At 50.3% G+C, this 17,342-nt stretch overlaps 1 protein-coding gene across 4 annotated transcripts in view; it reads right to left on the bottom strand.

The window, feature by feature from the left end:
• LOC122391040 (microtubule-associated tumor suppressor 1 homolog) overlaps positions 1-17,342 on the bottom strand; it is a 168,301-nt gene that overhangs the window by 90,757 nt on the left and 60,202 nt on the right. For all 4 annotated transcript variants that reach the window (XM_043384564.1, XM_043384565.1, XM_043384566.1 and 1 more), the window contains exons 6-7: positions 7,948-8,000; positions 1,459-1,620 (exon numbers count right to left, since the gene is read on the bottom strand). In XM_043384564.1, the coding sequence (XP_043240499.1) occupies positions 1,459-1,620; positions 7,948-8,000 (215 nt within the window). The remainder of the gene's footprint in view (positions 1-1,458; positions 1,621-7,947; positions 8,001-17,342) is intronic.

Raw genomic sequence — 17,342 nt, 5'->3', positions numbered from 1 at the left:
TGGCGTGAAACGCACACGGTGGGTTAGCGAAGTGATTGCTCGTGAGGACAAGATAAGCACGATGGTGATTGTGAAAGCAGTGAACACTGCGAGCAATTGCGTAAGCGTCATCAAAGCATATCTATGGGCCACGCAAAGTACTAATTATCCGCAGTCAGGCAACGGACCTAACCTTTCTGTCTCATAACATCGACCTTTGTTTCGTTCTCCTGTGCCTAAGCCCAACCCCTGTGCCCAAACCCAACCACACCCATTTCTGCGTCCCAAGGTGTTATGTTTGTCGTAATGTTTGTCACGCTAGTGGACACTATGTCATGTTTGTCGCGATGTTTGTCACCCCGTGTCGACACTAAGTCATGTTTGTCGCGAGAGATGTCCGCCACCAATTGAATCAAGTGGTCCCATTGTCGGTCACGCCCCTTGGAATGCAGCCAAGGCCGCGGATCTCGTACAACTAGCGCTCCCCAGAGGAGGCAGAGAGGCGGCATTCACTCATCACTGCACACACAACATACAGCTGCTGGGCCAGGGGAACAGAGTCAAGGGCGGCGAGCCGAGGGCAGGGGCGGGCCAGGGGTGCTATGAATAGGCTCCCACCTGGAGCGTGTTACTAACATCGACCCGGAGAGCTGCGCTCCACTACACCGTGTGACGAATACCCTGCCCGGCCGGGCGCGCTGAATTGGACGAGGGTTGGAACCACAACACGGGGCCGGCCCATCTGTTTACTGCCGGCGTGGTCAGGATTCTCAGTGGGAGGTCGGCGTGCTCGCTCACTCTCGCTCTCATTCACTCTGATCTCATTCATACTTGTTCTAGTCTGAACTCTCTGTAGAGCTCTAAGGGCGGAATCAGAGCCCAGAGGTGATATGCTCTGCCGACGGTGATAATTATTCGCCTACATGCATTTCGGGGAAACCCGCAAGAGTTCGAAAAGTTAGACCCGGAGAGCATTTGTTTGGGGAAAATGAGGCTCACGACTTGAGCGAAATTCGGAAAGTTCCTGGAGGGCAATAATTAACTTTAATTAGAGGTTTCACCGCATCCTTTAACCGGCGCCCGATAGAGCAAGCTGGAAGAATACAGAAGAGCTGCAGTGACTGGAAGGAAGCTACATAGGAATAGTTAGTCATTGCTCTGCTGCTACAAAATGCGAAATGATTGTGAGATAAGTTGGTGTACATTTAGACGGTGAAAAGACAACCTCAATCATCTCATATTAGTCGTCTGCGAGTCATTAGGTCAGGACGATCAGCAGTCAGCGCATCAGCAATCAGCGGTCAGGTCTGTCTGTCAGTCGTCAGCAGCTCAGCAGGTTTGTCAGCCGTCAAGGGATCAGCAGAGACGTCATCAGCTCAGCACCTCCGTCTGCCGTCACCAGGCGCCATCAGCCGTCACCAGGCGCCATCAGCCGTCATCAGCCGCCACCAGCCGTCATCATCTCAGTTCAGTACTCACCGAGGGAGAGGACGGAGCCGTTGCGGCTCTTGGCCGCCAGTTTGGCCGAGTCGCGCGAGTGCATGGAGCCCCGCGATCCGGCCGAGCCGGCTGACGAAGCCGTGCTGACCTCGCTAAGGGTCGGCGACACAGAGCGGGAGCCGGAGCCGACTGGACGCAGACCTGACGGAGCGGCGGTCCCACACGTGAGCGGCGGACGGACACCGAGGGCGACCCAGGCGGCCCACAGAAAGCGGGGACGGACACTGACACGGGGTCAACCCAAAGCGAGACACTGTCCCAAAGGGTGGTATGTTCCACAGAGCTTCCCAAAAGTAGCATTGGGGACTGTCCACAACGGATACATTTTCAACGATGACAGCACAGAGTCGAAGACAAAAACGTCCAGGGGGTAAGCGACGTTTCGAGAGGATAATCTGTAAAAAAAAGACAAAAAGACACAATGTCCAGTCCCGGGTGGTCGCCCAAAAGCAAAGCAAACACACATTGATGGGGTGAGCTGTGGCCCTGTAGCACTGAGTCGTAATGTAAATTCCAGATCTAAAAGGTCTCATGGTACAAATATCGTTCAATATGACCAAAGAAAACAGCACAGATATTTTACGACATCGAACACCCACAGCCACATAATCAATCACAAACCCACAAACCTACTGAGATTTTAGAGCCAGTAGACAACCGCAGACACACTATTAAACGGTCACAGTGGGTCACAGACAACCAAAACGGTCACATTGCATTACAGGGCGACCATGAACCACTCACGGGTGATGAAAACCCATGTCAACCTCTGCACGGTACTGCAAAAGTCCCCGGCTCGGCAAAATGGGCCGAATTGGTGGCACGGAGAGACCCACCCAGCGAGGACACGAGCCGATGACCCAATCACTCGTAGATAGGACGTCCTGCGGAGGCGGGACTTCTAGCCACCTGTCTCGTTCTCGCCACGTGCCAGCGGTGGCACACACAGAGCGCACAGGTGACGGCCACGCGTTGTCAGGTGCGTTTGAACCCGACTCAGCCGGTCTCCGACGGCCGCGCCATATCGCTGCGCGCTCCACTGTGCCGAAACGCGACTGGCCAATTCACTGCGAGGCGGCAAAGATGCCGCGAGTTTAGGAAGAGGCGGGGCGAGTCGTTAAAATCGCCTCCTCACTGCACTGCACAATATTGCGACGCGCCACAATAAGGGCCTCAAAGCGCCGGGATCCGAACAGTCAAACTGGCGAAATGACGAGCCCCACAACTGCGATCTAGTGTGCCACGCCTCGCACGTGATTCAAACACACAGCAACTCCCGTCGCGTCACTTCCTTCCACACACCGTCACCATCACACGCACTGCGTGGAGCACACTCAGCCTCGTCCACGGCCAAGTTCCATCCCTCCACATCCAGACAGAAGCTGCTCTCAGCGCACAACACAGCGTCTCACTCCGTCCCTCTCACGCCCCAGTCCCTCCGCACACGGCGCCGGCTGCGCCGTAAGTGCGCCTTCACCCCGTCACCGAAATGGAAAGCGAACGTCGCTCCACCGCCGCCGCCGGCACCGGGCGCGCGCGAGCGTTTGGTGCCGGTCCGAGGGGCACACGAGCCTCGTCGCTGGCGACGACGGCGCGTCGGCCACGACGTGGGCCGAGCGATCGATGGCGGCCGGCCCCGGGCCCATCGACCCTGGTCACGGCGAGGCGACCCCCAGTCTGAAACGCGCCGTAACTCACGGACCAGACTGCGAGGAACGTGACTGGGCTAGCTTGGAGGCTGACGGGCGACGTCGTGTTTCTAAGTGAGACGTTCTTCAGGAAAATGTTTCAACGGTTGTCGCTGAAACGACTTCATAGTTCGAGACCCCTTGGAGAGTTGAAACAAAGGCGTCGACGCGTACCGGGCAGCTGCAAGCTGAAGGCTGTCTGAACTTGGGAACGCCTGGTGACAGACTGGTGTAAACTTGGAGGTCTCACTTGACCCCTGCTGAGTAGCATAGCTGCATAGCAAATGAACTGAGATCTCTGCGATAAACATAAGTCAGCGACGATTCAACAGGTGGGGCTAAGCCTCCGGGAAATATCCAGAGAATTGATGGTGAAATAAGCAGCAGCACTTTTATCAAGAGCTGAATCTTTTTCAACCGTAGAGTAGCATCTTTTTTAACTGGCCAGGTCCGTATGTAGTAGGTTACCGAGCAGTTTTGTCCTGGCCATTTGATTTCAACTAATAATTATTAAATTCAAGGAAAGTGTATCATCTAAATGCAAGCTTTAAAGTAAATAAAGAAAGACATTTAAACTATTTACCAACGATTTTACCTGTAAAGAAAATAATGCGTTTTAGTCAATCGAATGACTCGCATGATATTGGAGCATTTCATCACAACTCTATCTCAACAGTTACTTGTCTTATCGACCGCCAGCTGTCCCATGAGTAATCACCACTACCATACCAAGACAAGCCCTCGTGTACACATATTGCATTATCGAAAGCCACATAATCCTCCCGATCAATAGGTGCATCAGCCGGAACGGACAAGCAATTTACATGTCCGCTAGTAGCCCATGGGCTGGACAGTATCATAGTTCGATCTTATATCGATTCGCTGTTCGATTCCTGTGCTACTGGGGGATGGACTGGGGACACCAGCTGTGCTCTGACAGGTCACGACTAACGCTAGAACGGGGCGCATACCAACAACGTCCGCCCCTCGCCCCAGCCCCGTCCCTCCCCACTCCGCGGAGCCGCCGCCCAGTCCATCACCCTCGGGGCTAGAGATAAGGATGACACACGCCCCAGCACATCATCCACCCACCTCTCCGACTGCCCTCACTTAGCACCGCAGATTGGGGTTCGGGAGAGAGAGTGCTCTTATCACCAAGCGGTTATGTCAAGAGCCGGAGCGAATGAGTGGATCTGGAGAGAAGAAATACTGACTATACGTCAATGTATGGTAGGTACAGGGAGATTGGGTGGAAAATATGCTGATATGCGGTGATGAATATTGATTTAGGTACAGAGAGGTGAGAATGTCATCTATCATGGTACGCAAGACGTTGTAATATTCCTGCAGTCTGTGTCTGTGCCCAAACCATGTCATCTGAAGCGAAATAAGCACTCCTATTGGCTTTTAAAACCGTACTCGTGCCTCTCAGAGTGAGCCGAAGCAGTTTGGGCTTAGTTATCGTTGGGGCCATTCTCTGTAGGTATTGATTTGTTTTCGATGACCACCGTCCACGGGCAATGGAGGCATTGATTAACGATAGAAACGGCCGCAGATTCCAACACTGTTCCAACGGTCAAGGCAAAATAAACACACCAATTACCTATCGACCGCATACCCCAGTGCGAGCAAACATGATCGAAGTCGGTGTGAACTGAGTTATCGGCATGCCTGACGTAAAGTGCAGCCAATTGTTCCTGAAAGGCGTGACGAAACGTTTCAAATGTCCAGTATTACGTAACCATTATGAAATTCACGCGCCAGCAGAGCAGCCTATCTTATCTTCAGCTACATCAGAAATAACCCAGTGGAATAGCTTCACCTCGCATGGCAACAACGTCCATTACATCGACGCGGTGGTTCCGTTCACCTGCCGGCCTCTGCAATAGTTCAGCCGGCTGGCGGTAGGTGGCAGCAGCGTATGAGCCAGTACCGGCCCACTCGCGAGCTCCATGCACTGTCCGTCGTCCGACCGAGAACTAGCGACTCTGTACGATGCATTTTGGCACAAATTGACACCTAAGTGGCCAAATGGGTTCCACGACCACTGATTAGTCGCTAAGTGACTAAACCCGGCTGGAGACGCCTTCGTCAGCTCCTAAAAGAACCGTGGGACGGACGGACGGTCGGCTGCAGTCAGAAAACCCCATCCGTTCCTGCATGCAGTGAAGTCTGAAAGAGCCTAACAATACCTGATCGTAAGCAGCTTACATTACCAATAAACGGACGGTGAAATCCCCTGTTCCTGGCAGGTAATATGTTAATGCTGAACAGGTGTGTGCTGTTGAACTAAGCTTGGCATTGAAGATAGCCTTCTATAAACAACGAACGTAAACATAAACCAACGGAAGTTCACTCCAAAGTCCAATCTCAAACGGAAATGTGCTGTCAAAGGCTTACTAGCGTGCATGATCGAACATGTCTATTTGCACTTGCCCGAAATTAGGCCAATGCTGAGGAAGGGCGGTCGAACCGAACGTGCACGCAAAATTCGTGACGCGTAGGTATAGATATCGTGACATCCGGTGTCACGTGCACACCAAGAATACGACGCGGCCAGCGGACACGTGATCAAAGACGTGGTTGCAGCTGGCGAGATAAAAGCGCTAGGCTAGAACAATTCCACCCCATGATCATTGCAATGTCGAGCTTTTCCTTCAACCAAGGCCCACTATTTGTTCTCAATTTAAGTTCTCTACCGCAGAGCCGCGACCGATAGAAAAAGGTACCGTTGGTAGTCAGCATACCGCACCGCTTCCTTCCTGACGTCATAACGTCCAGCGATGACACACGGCACCCACTATACGTCATCGTACGGTCCCGGGTGACCCACAACCGGCGCGTCGCCGCACACGCGCCGGCATCGCTCAGCCTGGGAAAATAGTCGCCCGATTTCCCGAAATCGCCGGTACGGGCTGCCGTGAGCCGCCGTGGCCATGTCGAGTCTTCTGCCTCCATGTAGACGGAAGGTTTCATGAGTGTAGACTGTAGAGGGTTATCTTCACTGTTCGGCTCCATAGACACTGGACGACGTCGGAGGATTTGATGAGAAAGGCATCTACAGCGTTGTTGATATCAAGGGAGTTATAAATGCAATGAAGGATGGGAAGTGAGGCGAGGAAACGGAAGATGGGTGGAGAACATTGCTGAGGTAAAGTGGCGTGTTACGGAGAACGCTGTCGGTCGGTCGTTTAGCGTGTTAATGTCCTCCTCATTCAGTGAAGACCATGGTCTATTGGGGTAGATAACGGCTAACGGATACCGGGTTATGGACCGGGAAGCTTGCTAACGTGGGATGGAATGTCCGCTAGTAATGGTAAAAAACTGGATTATGGGGCCGTTGTAGAAAGGCAAGCTTACGACGAAGGCAAATAATGGGGTTAACAACACTCTTTTCGGGGGTAACGCATTAGGCTCTACATAGTACTAGCCAGCACGATCGAATGTTACAAGTTGCCGCAGAAATGCACCCAATCATTGATTTACTACACCGATCACCTGTCGCCTCTAGCATCCTTCAATGTTTCTTCTAGCGTTCTTCAATGCTAGAAGCATCCCCCGATGTTTTCTTTTTCGAGACGTGTGTAATCTTGATCATCGAGCAATCGTGCATGCACTATAAGCAATGTGTTTAGTCCTTGGACCGTGTCACTACATGAAAACACTATTAGCAATGATGCTCTTCAAAGCATCAACACGCATCAGGCTATAGAGAGAGATGCAAATGCACACAACCATGGATGACAACGCGGAAACGAGCTCCGTTGCCTACATTAGCTCAGCAGCAGAAACAGCTTTTGAAGCCAGCTCACACCAGCTCGACAGTCCATTTGTTATTCTGCACACGTACCTAAAGCCCGACTTCACGACACCGATGTTCATGGTTCTATATCAACCATGAAGCGGTTTCGATCGCTGATCGAGCAGATCGGCCTCAGTCAGCAGTCAATTACACACGACAGAAAACAAGGTGATGCTTCATGCCAGCAGACTTATTTGTAGTTAAGTCACTGTTGGTGGACGCCTGTAGAAATGCACAGTCATCTCAGTCACCTTTCAGTTAAGGTTTAACCCTTCCTACGTCATGGTGACCAAATGATCTATGTGAATCACATCACGAATCATTCGCAAACACAAACCACAGAGATCAGTTCCCACTCGTCACTAAGCCAGGGGTCACCAGTCAGACGGCGCATCAGAACAGCGTAAAAGACGGCACCCATGTGCAGCGAGGCGACACTCATAAACACCCGTCCTCAGGCACTCACCAACTCAACCCAATCCACAAAACATTCCACCAAAAACACCATATCCAGCATAAAGCATTCCAGCTCCCAGGTAACGAACCACACACCCCACGGCTTCTCATAAAGGTCCCGGCACGCCCCCAGTCCCAGGGTTTATTACCCAAACATGGTTCCCGTCAGACCGCATCATATTTACTGAAAATGCAGTAATTTGGAATTCAGACCTCACAGCAATGCATTCCTATTCCCTCACAGTAAAAAAGCGACGAAAAACTACCACAAGCCAGCCCAAATTACTAGAGATCTCTGTGCCTATGCATAAGCGGACATACACAGACAAATCACAATCCCTAAGCGCATCAAACCAGCAGGCCTCGAGTCTGAGCCTGGCTTTTGGGCGTCGTCTGGGGTGTGGACTCTCTCTCCGACCCTTCAACCGACAATTCGGCCTGGTCAGCGGTCAGCATTGGATAGCCCACACCATTCCCACAGGCCTTCATGGAGACAAGCCGATGACGGCACGGGGTACTTACTCGTCCTGCTGCCGGTCAAAGTGTGGGTCGATCCCGTCCTCGAGTTCCGACCGCTGCAACGAGAGGTCAATGCAGGTCAGAGTGGGGTCACGTGAGGTTGGGTGGGGTCTGGGTCGGGTCATGAGTTGAGAATATGTCTAAAGCGCACGTGTAATAAATAAACCATTGCAAAAAAACATAATGTAGATGGGCACTGGACAAATGTCTAATCAGACTGGATCATACAAAACCACACATTTGTGGTTATCAACATTTAAAATAAAGCCATGTCGGTATAGCATTTTAATTCACTCAAAGCTAGCAGAAGTCTCCAAGCCCACCACCAAGAAGAGCACGGTAGACCCAGCCCGCCCCCGCAGGGATATACGACCGACCCCTCCGGTTGGTCACGTTGTTGACCCCGGCCGGTCAGTCAAGTCATTCATCACAGGGCTGCCGTTGCAGAACAAAAACTCCCCGGACCACCGCGGCCGACCGGCGGTCATAACAACCAATAATCGATACGCTGCCCCGACTTCAGCCGATAATGGGTCAGGAGATCGGAGGTCGGGCCAAAACAACATCAAATCAGCGCCCTCCGTGATATCGGGGAGCCGCGAGAAGGTTGTGAGAGCCCAGACACGCGTACGGCTCTCGGGGTGTAATACATTTATTTGGAAATAGGAGGTCTGGTATGGCACGGAAACTTGGAATAACGTACTTGAAGCAATAAGCGACTGTGATTGGTCCGTGTCCATTGCCCATCGTTATCGCAGTTGCACTGCAGTTATATTAGCGATGCATTGGCACGATTGAGGCCTAACCAACCAACAGCAAACCTTAGCTGTCAATTGCCGTTGAAAAAATCACAAGTACAGTGATTATTGAATTCTTACGCCTTTAACAACGCCTTTATCAACCCTTAGACGTCAATAATCACCACCATATGCAATTAGGCATTCAGCAGCTTTACGATATCCCTTCTCCGAACCAAGCACCGCTATCACGCCACCCACAACCCTCTCAGCTGGAAAACTATCACAAGCCGAACTAATCGCCGATTAACGCCTCCGCAGTAGGTCAAATATCGCCCTGATGGTCCTCTTTCCGCTCCCGTTGCGCTCATCCCGGCGGTTCGGCGGGGGTTAATCCAAGCGTGACGCTGATTGGTTGGTCACGGCGTCACGCTCCCGATCCAGCCAATCAATGGTGTCGTGACACGACTACAGCAGACGGCAGCCGGTCGTGCGCCGAGGTCAAAGGCCGTGAGCGGAGGGCCGAGGCCAAGACTCAGGAGTGGTAGGCTACGAAAACTGAACGGCACCGGGCACACTGCTGACAGCATGACGGGAGAGACCAAGTCTAATATCAACTTCGTGGAAAAAGAACTTCAACCCGGTGCTTGCTCACCTTTTAGTTTTATTCCTTCTACGTGGAACCGCTCATAATGGCAGAGAACTAGCTCAGTCAGTCCTGAGCAGGATCAGAATTATGAAGGGACTGATCTGCTTCAGAGATCAACAACACAAGATCCAAGTTTAGCCAATCACCCATCCCGTAGAAAATATTGCATCAACAACGAGACCAAACATTTGCATGGATCCGCTCACTAACCTCAGCTCGTAATCACATCACCACTCCCAAAATCAGATTGAGTTATCAAAGCGTCCACCTGGTGCCACACAGTCGTCGGAAGTCGGGCTGAGTAAGAGCTCACCGATATCATCTTACAAATTAACCCGTTCGAGTCGTCCTTCGGGCTGCCAGAACCATCCTTACTAATGAACAGAGCGGTCGTTAGCCAGCCGAGATGATTTCTAGCTGGAAGCCTGGCAGCCATCGCCATAGACATCGACGTTTTTACCATGGAGATGGAATGGTGTCGCCATGAATTCGACCTGTGCCTAACAGGAGGCCGTGAAGCGTTTCGATGCGAAAATAACCTTCCAGATTATACTACCAAATCGTGCGAGGGTGTCTCGAACGTTGGTGTTGGGTCACAGTTCGCGCTTCCGCCTGTCACACCAAGAGATAAAGAAGGCTTCACACGCCGGAAACGGACAGCTATGTAAGGATCCTAGCACGAATATAATCAGTCAAAGGAGTGCGCCACTCGCTTGTAAAACAGCGCCACCGCCCACACGAACCGCTAAATTTTCATGAGAAGATACAGATGTCTAATAGATCATGGCTTGGATAAAGAATACGAAGACACCATTAACCCGCGCCCCGTTGGGCTCTGCCGAGCAACGCGCCCCGTTGGGGGGGGGGGGAATTTTTGGCCCCACCCCTAAGATCTCGAGAACCACGCAACCTAGCGACAAGCGGCAAACGGTGTTGGATAGCCCTATCAGGGAACTACCTTGTGACCCAATTTTATTGACCCAGGTCAAACCGATGACGTCACAGGTCAGATCAAAGGTCCAATTTTCACCGTTTACAGACATTTCAAGAATTGCGTTTTAAATCGAGTAAAATACATTTCATTGAAAATCATCGATGGGGAAATGTTCTTCAAACACATATTTTGCTATTTGAGGTCACTGATACCAGGTCAGGTCACAGAGATCAGGTCACTGGGGGGTCACAATATGAAAATGTCGTGTGATACATGTTTTATGGCCCATTTTACATGACAAATGCGATTATGTGGGTCAGGCAGCCTTTGGGGCCAGCTTAGGTCACGTTTTGGTCAATGTCAGGTCAAGGCCAGGTCAAGGTCAGGTCAAATTAGGTCAAATTTCAAAGTTAATATTTTTTCATAAAATGGGTATTGAATCGATGCAGCTCGTCACGGAGAGTTCAATGGTGGTCTTTGTTTTGCCGTACGTGGTCTAGAATCGCTAAAAATCGAGTTCAAAAATTTGACGTCATCATTTTTGAACAGTTTTTTCGCTATAACTTGGCCAAAAAACGAGATATCGATCTGAAATTTGGTATGTATATAGAAGAGCGCAGGGACTATCATATATATTCCGGTTTATTCGAAATTCGGAAAAATTTTGGATTTTTTAGTTTTTCTAAAAAAATCATTTTTTTCCATTTTGTGGGGTCAAAAACCCAAAATTTTGAAAATCCGAGATAGCAGTTTTGTAGCGCCGCTTTTTGTCTACTAGACCATATAAAGAACTTTGAAATTGCTTGATAACTGTAGATTTGGTGAGCGTTTCAAGATTGCATGTTTTTTGCTCATTTTTGCTCGAACATGACCTCAGTTTGACCTCAATAACTCCTGACCTAAGGTGACCTTAGACTTGAAATTTGGTGTGGAGGTGTCAAATTGATGCCCGGGAAGGTACTGAAAATTTGGCGGCGCAGCGCCGCCGTTTTCTTGCTATTCAGGAAAAACCACAGGGGGGCCAAAATGCCCCCCCCCCTTACGGGGCGAGGGTTAATTACACCTTCAAGAATGGTAGAATCGAGCTAGCCGATAATCGGCCAGTCAAAGCGATCACAAAAAGACCACTTAACACGCGCAGTGGAAGGGGGGGGGGGGCGGATTTCGCCCACCCCTCCTGTTTTTCGCCAATAACTCGCGCCGCAAACATGATATTGATGTGAAATTTGGGCTACCTGTCCAGAATTGAATTGCACATCTTCTCGTGCAAGAAATAAGAAAATCGGTTCACACCTTTTCTAGTAATAACTAGCGGTGCAAAGTCAAACATCCTGCCGCCGGCGGCCGGCGCTAACCGTTACGCGCCGCCTGAATTGTAGACTGTGCCGGGGCGGGACGGTTCCGTCTTTACATCGCGCTCCTTACCGCTGATTACATTCCAATTCGATTCGCGTCAAATTCGGTGAGAAGACTAAGAAAAGTACCGGCAATCTTATGGTTAAAGAATTTTGAAAATCGGCTGGTAAAAACTTGAGTTATGAGTGTGTAAACACAAAATTGTGATTGCCGCTTTTCCCGCTTCGGCCGATCCCGCGTCAGCCGGCGACATCTTACCCTTAGCAGGCTTCTAACTGCCATATTTATTGTTTGATTAATTAGAAATTCACCCTACACACTCAAAAATGTATGTTCTTTCGTATAATGAAAGAAAAAAGAAAAACGGCCGGTAACTTTTTGAGTTATCGGCGTGTAAACGCAAAAAAGTCGCTCATATGGCAGATTTGACATTTGACCTCATTTGACCTTGAAGATATTGACCTAGGGTCATGAAATTCACACACAACAGAGTTCCCCAGGGCCCCCACCTACCCTCCAAATTTCGTCTTCCTAGCACCACTGGGAGCTGAGATCTTAGGGGGGCGCCATCCGCCCCCCCCCCTTCCACTGGGCGTAGTACTCGCAACCCTTCCACTGCGCGTGTTAAAGATGTCTGAATTTATTTATACCTACTTAATTATCAACCCAGACTGTATATGTCACACCCGAGCTAGCCCCACCAACCGGTCTCCTCTCCCTGGGCGCGTCAGCCTGCGACTCTGTAATTAGCCGCGTCGGCGCGCTGCGACGGTCACGGCGCGGCCGTGCGCCACTAATGGCCTCAGGTGCGCCGCGCTCGTGTCGACGCCGCGGTCCCGTTCCCACGGTGGGTCGCAGCCGGCCTATATCGGTCGTGAATCGGCGGGATGCTCGGACCGATGAGTGGAGTAGCCAGCTACCAATGCTGGTCGCTGGATGGACTGGCCTCGGAGGGTGGATGGGGAATGGGTGCGATCTGGTGGTCTTTTGAGGGTGCCGTTTGGTCAGCGAGTACGTTGAGGACTAGGTAATAGGCATGTGAAGTGGATCCGTTAGAGGACTGGTTGGGGCCGGCTGGGCCGTGCTCGAGTGGAAATTCACGCGCTGCAGGTCAATCAATCGTGTCGCGGTAGCGCATTGATGTATTGGTGATGGCAGAAGCTCCTCGTGGCATAACTGATTGAAATGGTAGAGCACGCAACAAGACCGTGCGAAAAAAATCAATAAAGACTATGTCGTGAATCACTAAACACACACAAATTCTTTGTGTAAAGCTCGTTCTGTTATAATCACCAAGTAACACAAGCATATTGGACTCGGGCTATGCAAAATATCCCGAAACAGTCTCTAACATGCTCCCTCGAAGACAGCAAGAAATAGTCACAAATAATCGTTTCTAGAATATAAACCGATAATCACGCTCCTCACCAAATCCGTCAGGCAGATGTCGTTAAAACTCCACAACTGCCAAACGGTCATCAGCACCAAGTATGACCAGAGGGCTGGTGTCCGCTGGTAACCAATGCGGACAGTCCTGTCGATAACTGTAATCGATGATATAACTGTGAGAACATGTTTGCGAATAACCATGGAAGCACGGCTGCGGCCGCACAGCCGTCCCCGCTTCTTGACAAGTGGTGGCGCATTGAAGCCGATTAGGCCGTATGGCGTAGGTAACGGGTGGTCAGTATGAAACTGGACAAAATTTGATTAAGCATAGCATCTCCAATTATGGACCGATTTTACTTATTTTTGGCAGGTGAATACTTTCAGTTATTCTATATTACCAGCTCAGATTTCAACTTTCTGCTATTTTCTAGAAGAAAACATTGCGCCGGTAAGTCAGCAAGCGTTCCGGGACCTGTTCGCGCAAGTTTGTGAAAATAACACTAATTACAAAAATGCTACCATTATGCGTCACATTACGCCACAGGGTGTAACCAGATCTTAAGAATATGTGATCATCGATAAATTCTGAGGACTTGCAGATGTTTTGCATTGGTGGGAACGGCAAGATCACAAAGAAAATGCTCATTCAGCACCGGAAGAAACAAACCGGCGCCGTCACCGAACAGTTGGGGCTCTCCTTGTGATCTCTGGGAAGAAATTTTGGAATCTTCAAAACATATGACCAATTAATGTGTCAACAAGCAGCAATCAGGTACAAAAATAGGATAAAGGTGACGGAGGCACAATTTCGTACGCAGAAAACCCGCCTGCGTTGTCTGTCACAGGGTCCAATGCAGGGTAGCAAAAACATGGAGGTGCATATGGACGAAGAATCTTACTTCACCTGCAGTGGTAGCCAAATGCCTTCCATTGCCGAATTTTACACCTCTGCTGGTGGAGACACTATTCCACATGTGGATCGCACCTTCGCTTTCGACCTGAGAGCAAGCATCCACCCGAGATGCCCGTCTAGCTTGCCATGAGTCCAAGGGGCTCACGCGTCCCGTAACTTGCCGAGCGCAGGCAATGTAAAGGGCGAACTGTGTTATGAAAAGTGTTTGAATGGCGTGTTGTTACCACTTATTGAGTCACAGAACACAGAGCATGATGTTCTGTCAGGTTCCGACCTTGCAACAGTCACAGTACGCGCGCTAGAACGCGAAACTTCTTGAGAAGGCTGGGGTGCCCGAAATAGCACGTGACATGAACCCACCATGGACCCCTCAGATTTAGCCCATTGAGGATCTGTGGGGGCTCATCGAACAGAAAGTGTATAAGGGAAGGTGACAGGTCAGCTGAGACGCACAATTGAAGCAGAGAATCCAGCAGGCCATCCGTCAAATTGACCCGGAGGTGCCGCGAAAGACAAAAGCGGGGCTGCCAGCGCGCGTGCGCCTTGAGGCTGACAGAGGTCCAGTTTCGCAGATCCATTAGGCCGAGCGTGATTAGAACAAAATAATGGCACGGTAACGCGATTTTCGTTGCTTTCTCTTGAAAACTTTCGACACAGTAACAATTCAAACTTTGTCCAGTTTCATACTGACCACCCGTTATATGACTGCGAGCACGCGTCCTCAAATGAGTGGTGTTCTGTGTACCTATCCCTTCTTCAGCGGACGGGGTCGCGTCGGCCACGATCTATTTTACGTCAAATGGCCAGTCTTTTATTCGTATACATACATTACAAGAATATCCTAATGCCTGTCAATGCCTAATGTCTGGCAACATAGAAGGCATTTTCTTGCAGTGCTTCGGCTCGGCAAGATAGATAAGCAGTGAACACTCATGAATTACAACAGAATCCAGACAGCTCGGAACTTATAGATGGAACACTCCAAGTTTTACAGATAACCAGTCACCAACAGCACCCCAGGGGGCAAAGTTGAATCGTAACAGAAAACACACGACTTATCCCCCTGATCAAGGTCACTGTTCCGAAAGAACCCGGATCTCGGGGTGCGAAGTTGGGTGCCGAAGTTGTGGACGGAATCAGGGGACTTAACCAATCATGATGAGACAATATATCTGTATATCAGTAAAGATGTAAAGCTAAAAACGCCTGTTAAGGCCGCAGGTACGAAAAGCCGTTATAGCTGAATAGACCCTGATTCGGATAAAAAAAAAAAATAGTGCATCATGTGACGAAACGAATCGCACGGTGCACGCTAAGTGAATCCGTCATGACCTTGACCATGATTATGTGGCCGCCTGACACGCAAGACCGTAAATTGCATTGCTAATTGTCCATCAAACGTGTTCAGCGCACTAATTGATAACGAAAAAGCCTTTGCGTAACCATTCTCATCCCAAGTCAGCGCCTAATGCATTGTGTAGGTACTATGTACTCGTATGTAGACCACTCCCATATTAGCCATGTCAATGTGCCAGGAGTGCCTTCACAGCTGAAGAAGTTAGGTTAGGAGCCGAGTTTAGCCCGGTTTGAATCCGAACGATTTGTTTTACTGGCTACGACCACCGAAGCCGAAAGAGATTCGGAGAAAACAAACCACCCATCACTAGCGCCAGAAACGCCGCGCATTTGTGACGTCATGTGTGGCGACAGTGAAACGAAAAGGCGTTCGGGGTGTTGGGTAGTCGAAGACAAACAAAGTTCGGTCAGGCAGTCAGACACAAAAACAACAAGCGCGGCTGCGGTCTAAGACCTCTAAATCTTCGAAATGGGCTGTTCTCTCGGGTCGGGAACGATGAAAACGGGGAGCTAAGAGCAGCAAATTATGATTTAATAATGTTTTACGACGCGTTGTTAGGCACAAGACGAGAATTAGCCAACAAATTAGGCTGTTTTATAGTCACATTGTGAGTGAATTAGAGCACATTGAAAAGAGATGGTGTATAAATATACCTGCAATCTTTTTAGCACCTGCTGCATGCATAGGTACTCGACCCCGGTTAGCAACATCTTCCATCTCTTCCACGCTGGGTTGACCGTTCGTCCCATTCCTACTGATTGCACACCTCATTGCACCGTTGCACAGGACAAAACAAGGTCTACTGCAGCGTGACACACACCATATAAGGAAATAATCTCCCTTTACTTCAGGGAAGTGAAGCCACTCCGCCGCTGATGTGCGTCATCTATTCGGAGCTGTTTGTTTGTGCCATCTCATCAGGTGGTATGTAGCCATTTTGCTCTCGGTTCCATCAGCACCTCTCTCCACTTCAGTCTCCCAGCTCTGTCCAAAACTCCAAAGGTCCGTATACAATGCCACGGCTTTCACAGTTCCGTTGACTTCTTAAATGACATATCCGGGCTTAGCTAAGAGACGCTGTGGCCGACGTCTCCAAAAACCAACCATTGGCCCGTGCAGGATTCACCACGGTGCGTCACCGTTTTGTCATCGTCACCGTCATCACCGGCGTCATCGCGGCCTCATGAAGTCACGTCCTCTTCATCCGGCGCCCAGTAGCTCTCATCAATCACCAGTGGTGGTCGGGCCGCGACGTACTCGGAAGGATCAACATTGCTGCCGTGTTATTGATGGAGGTATCTGACGGATCCCACACCGTGACCTTGTCTGGCTGGCGAGAGACTGGAAGGGTCCCCGGTTCGCTGACACCTCCCACGAAGGGGAGCTTGGCCAAGAGCTGGCAGAAGTGTGAGCTCTCTTGGCTGTGGTCAACATTGGTGAGCTGCTTGGCAGCCCATTCTGCAGCCGTCAGCCTGTCTGTAGGTCGGGTGCTCGACTTTGACAGCTGACAGGCCTGGCGCCCGTCAGCAGTCGTCATGTATTAGCGTTCGAATAGCGCCCACCGCATCTGTCTGACTGACACCTTCGCAGGGCGGCATAAGGCCTACAGTGTTAAGTCGACTTGACGCAGAACCTGAACATGCATGAAACAGAGCACAGGTGCTGGGGAACAGTATCGCGCCAAAGGTAAACACCATGTGGAAATGATCGATGCATTCGAACATCGCCCCTCCCGCTTCCCTCCGGTCGCCTACCCCAGCACAGCTGGTGAGTGACATCACCCCACATAATGTGAATGTCACGTGTTGAGCCCCGGCCAACATCAGCCACATCCGTTTTCAGCTGCGAATCGATGGCAGAGCAACCGGCTGTGAACCGGGCGAAATATACATCTCGCTAGTCGCTACATTATATCCCGCCGTAGACAGAACATACATCGATGTAGAGATGAAAAAAACGGAATTGTAAATATTGCGATTATCCATTATCACATGATTATAAGCTGAACAAAAACGCTCCCAGAAAAAAGTGAGTATGAATGATAGGTAATCGAGGCACGATTA

Source organism: Amphibalanus amphitrite, unplaced genomic scaffold, assembly GCF_019059575.1.
Source record: "Amphibalanus amphitrite isolate SeventyFive unplaced genomic scaffold, NRLGWU_Aamphi_draft 000419F_arrow, whole genome shotgun sequence".
Classification (NCBI taxonomy): Eukaryota; Metazoa; Arthropoda; class Thecostraca; order Balanomorpha; family Balanidae; genus Amphibalanus; species Amphibalanus amphitrite.
The sequence above is the reverse complement of the archived record's forward strand: the minus strand, read 5'-3'. Positions and strand labels throughout refer to the sequence as shown.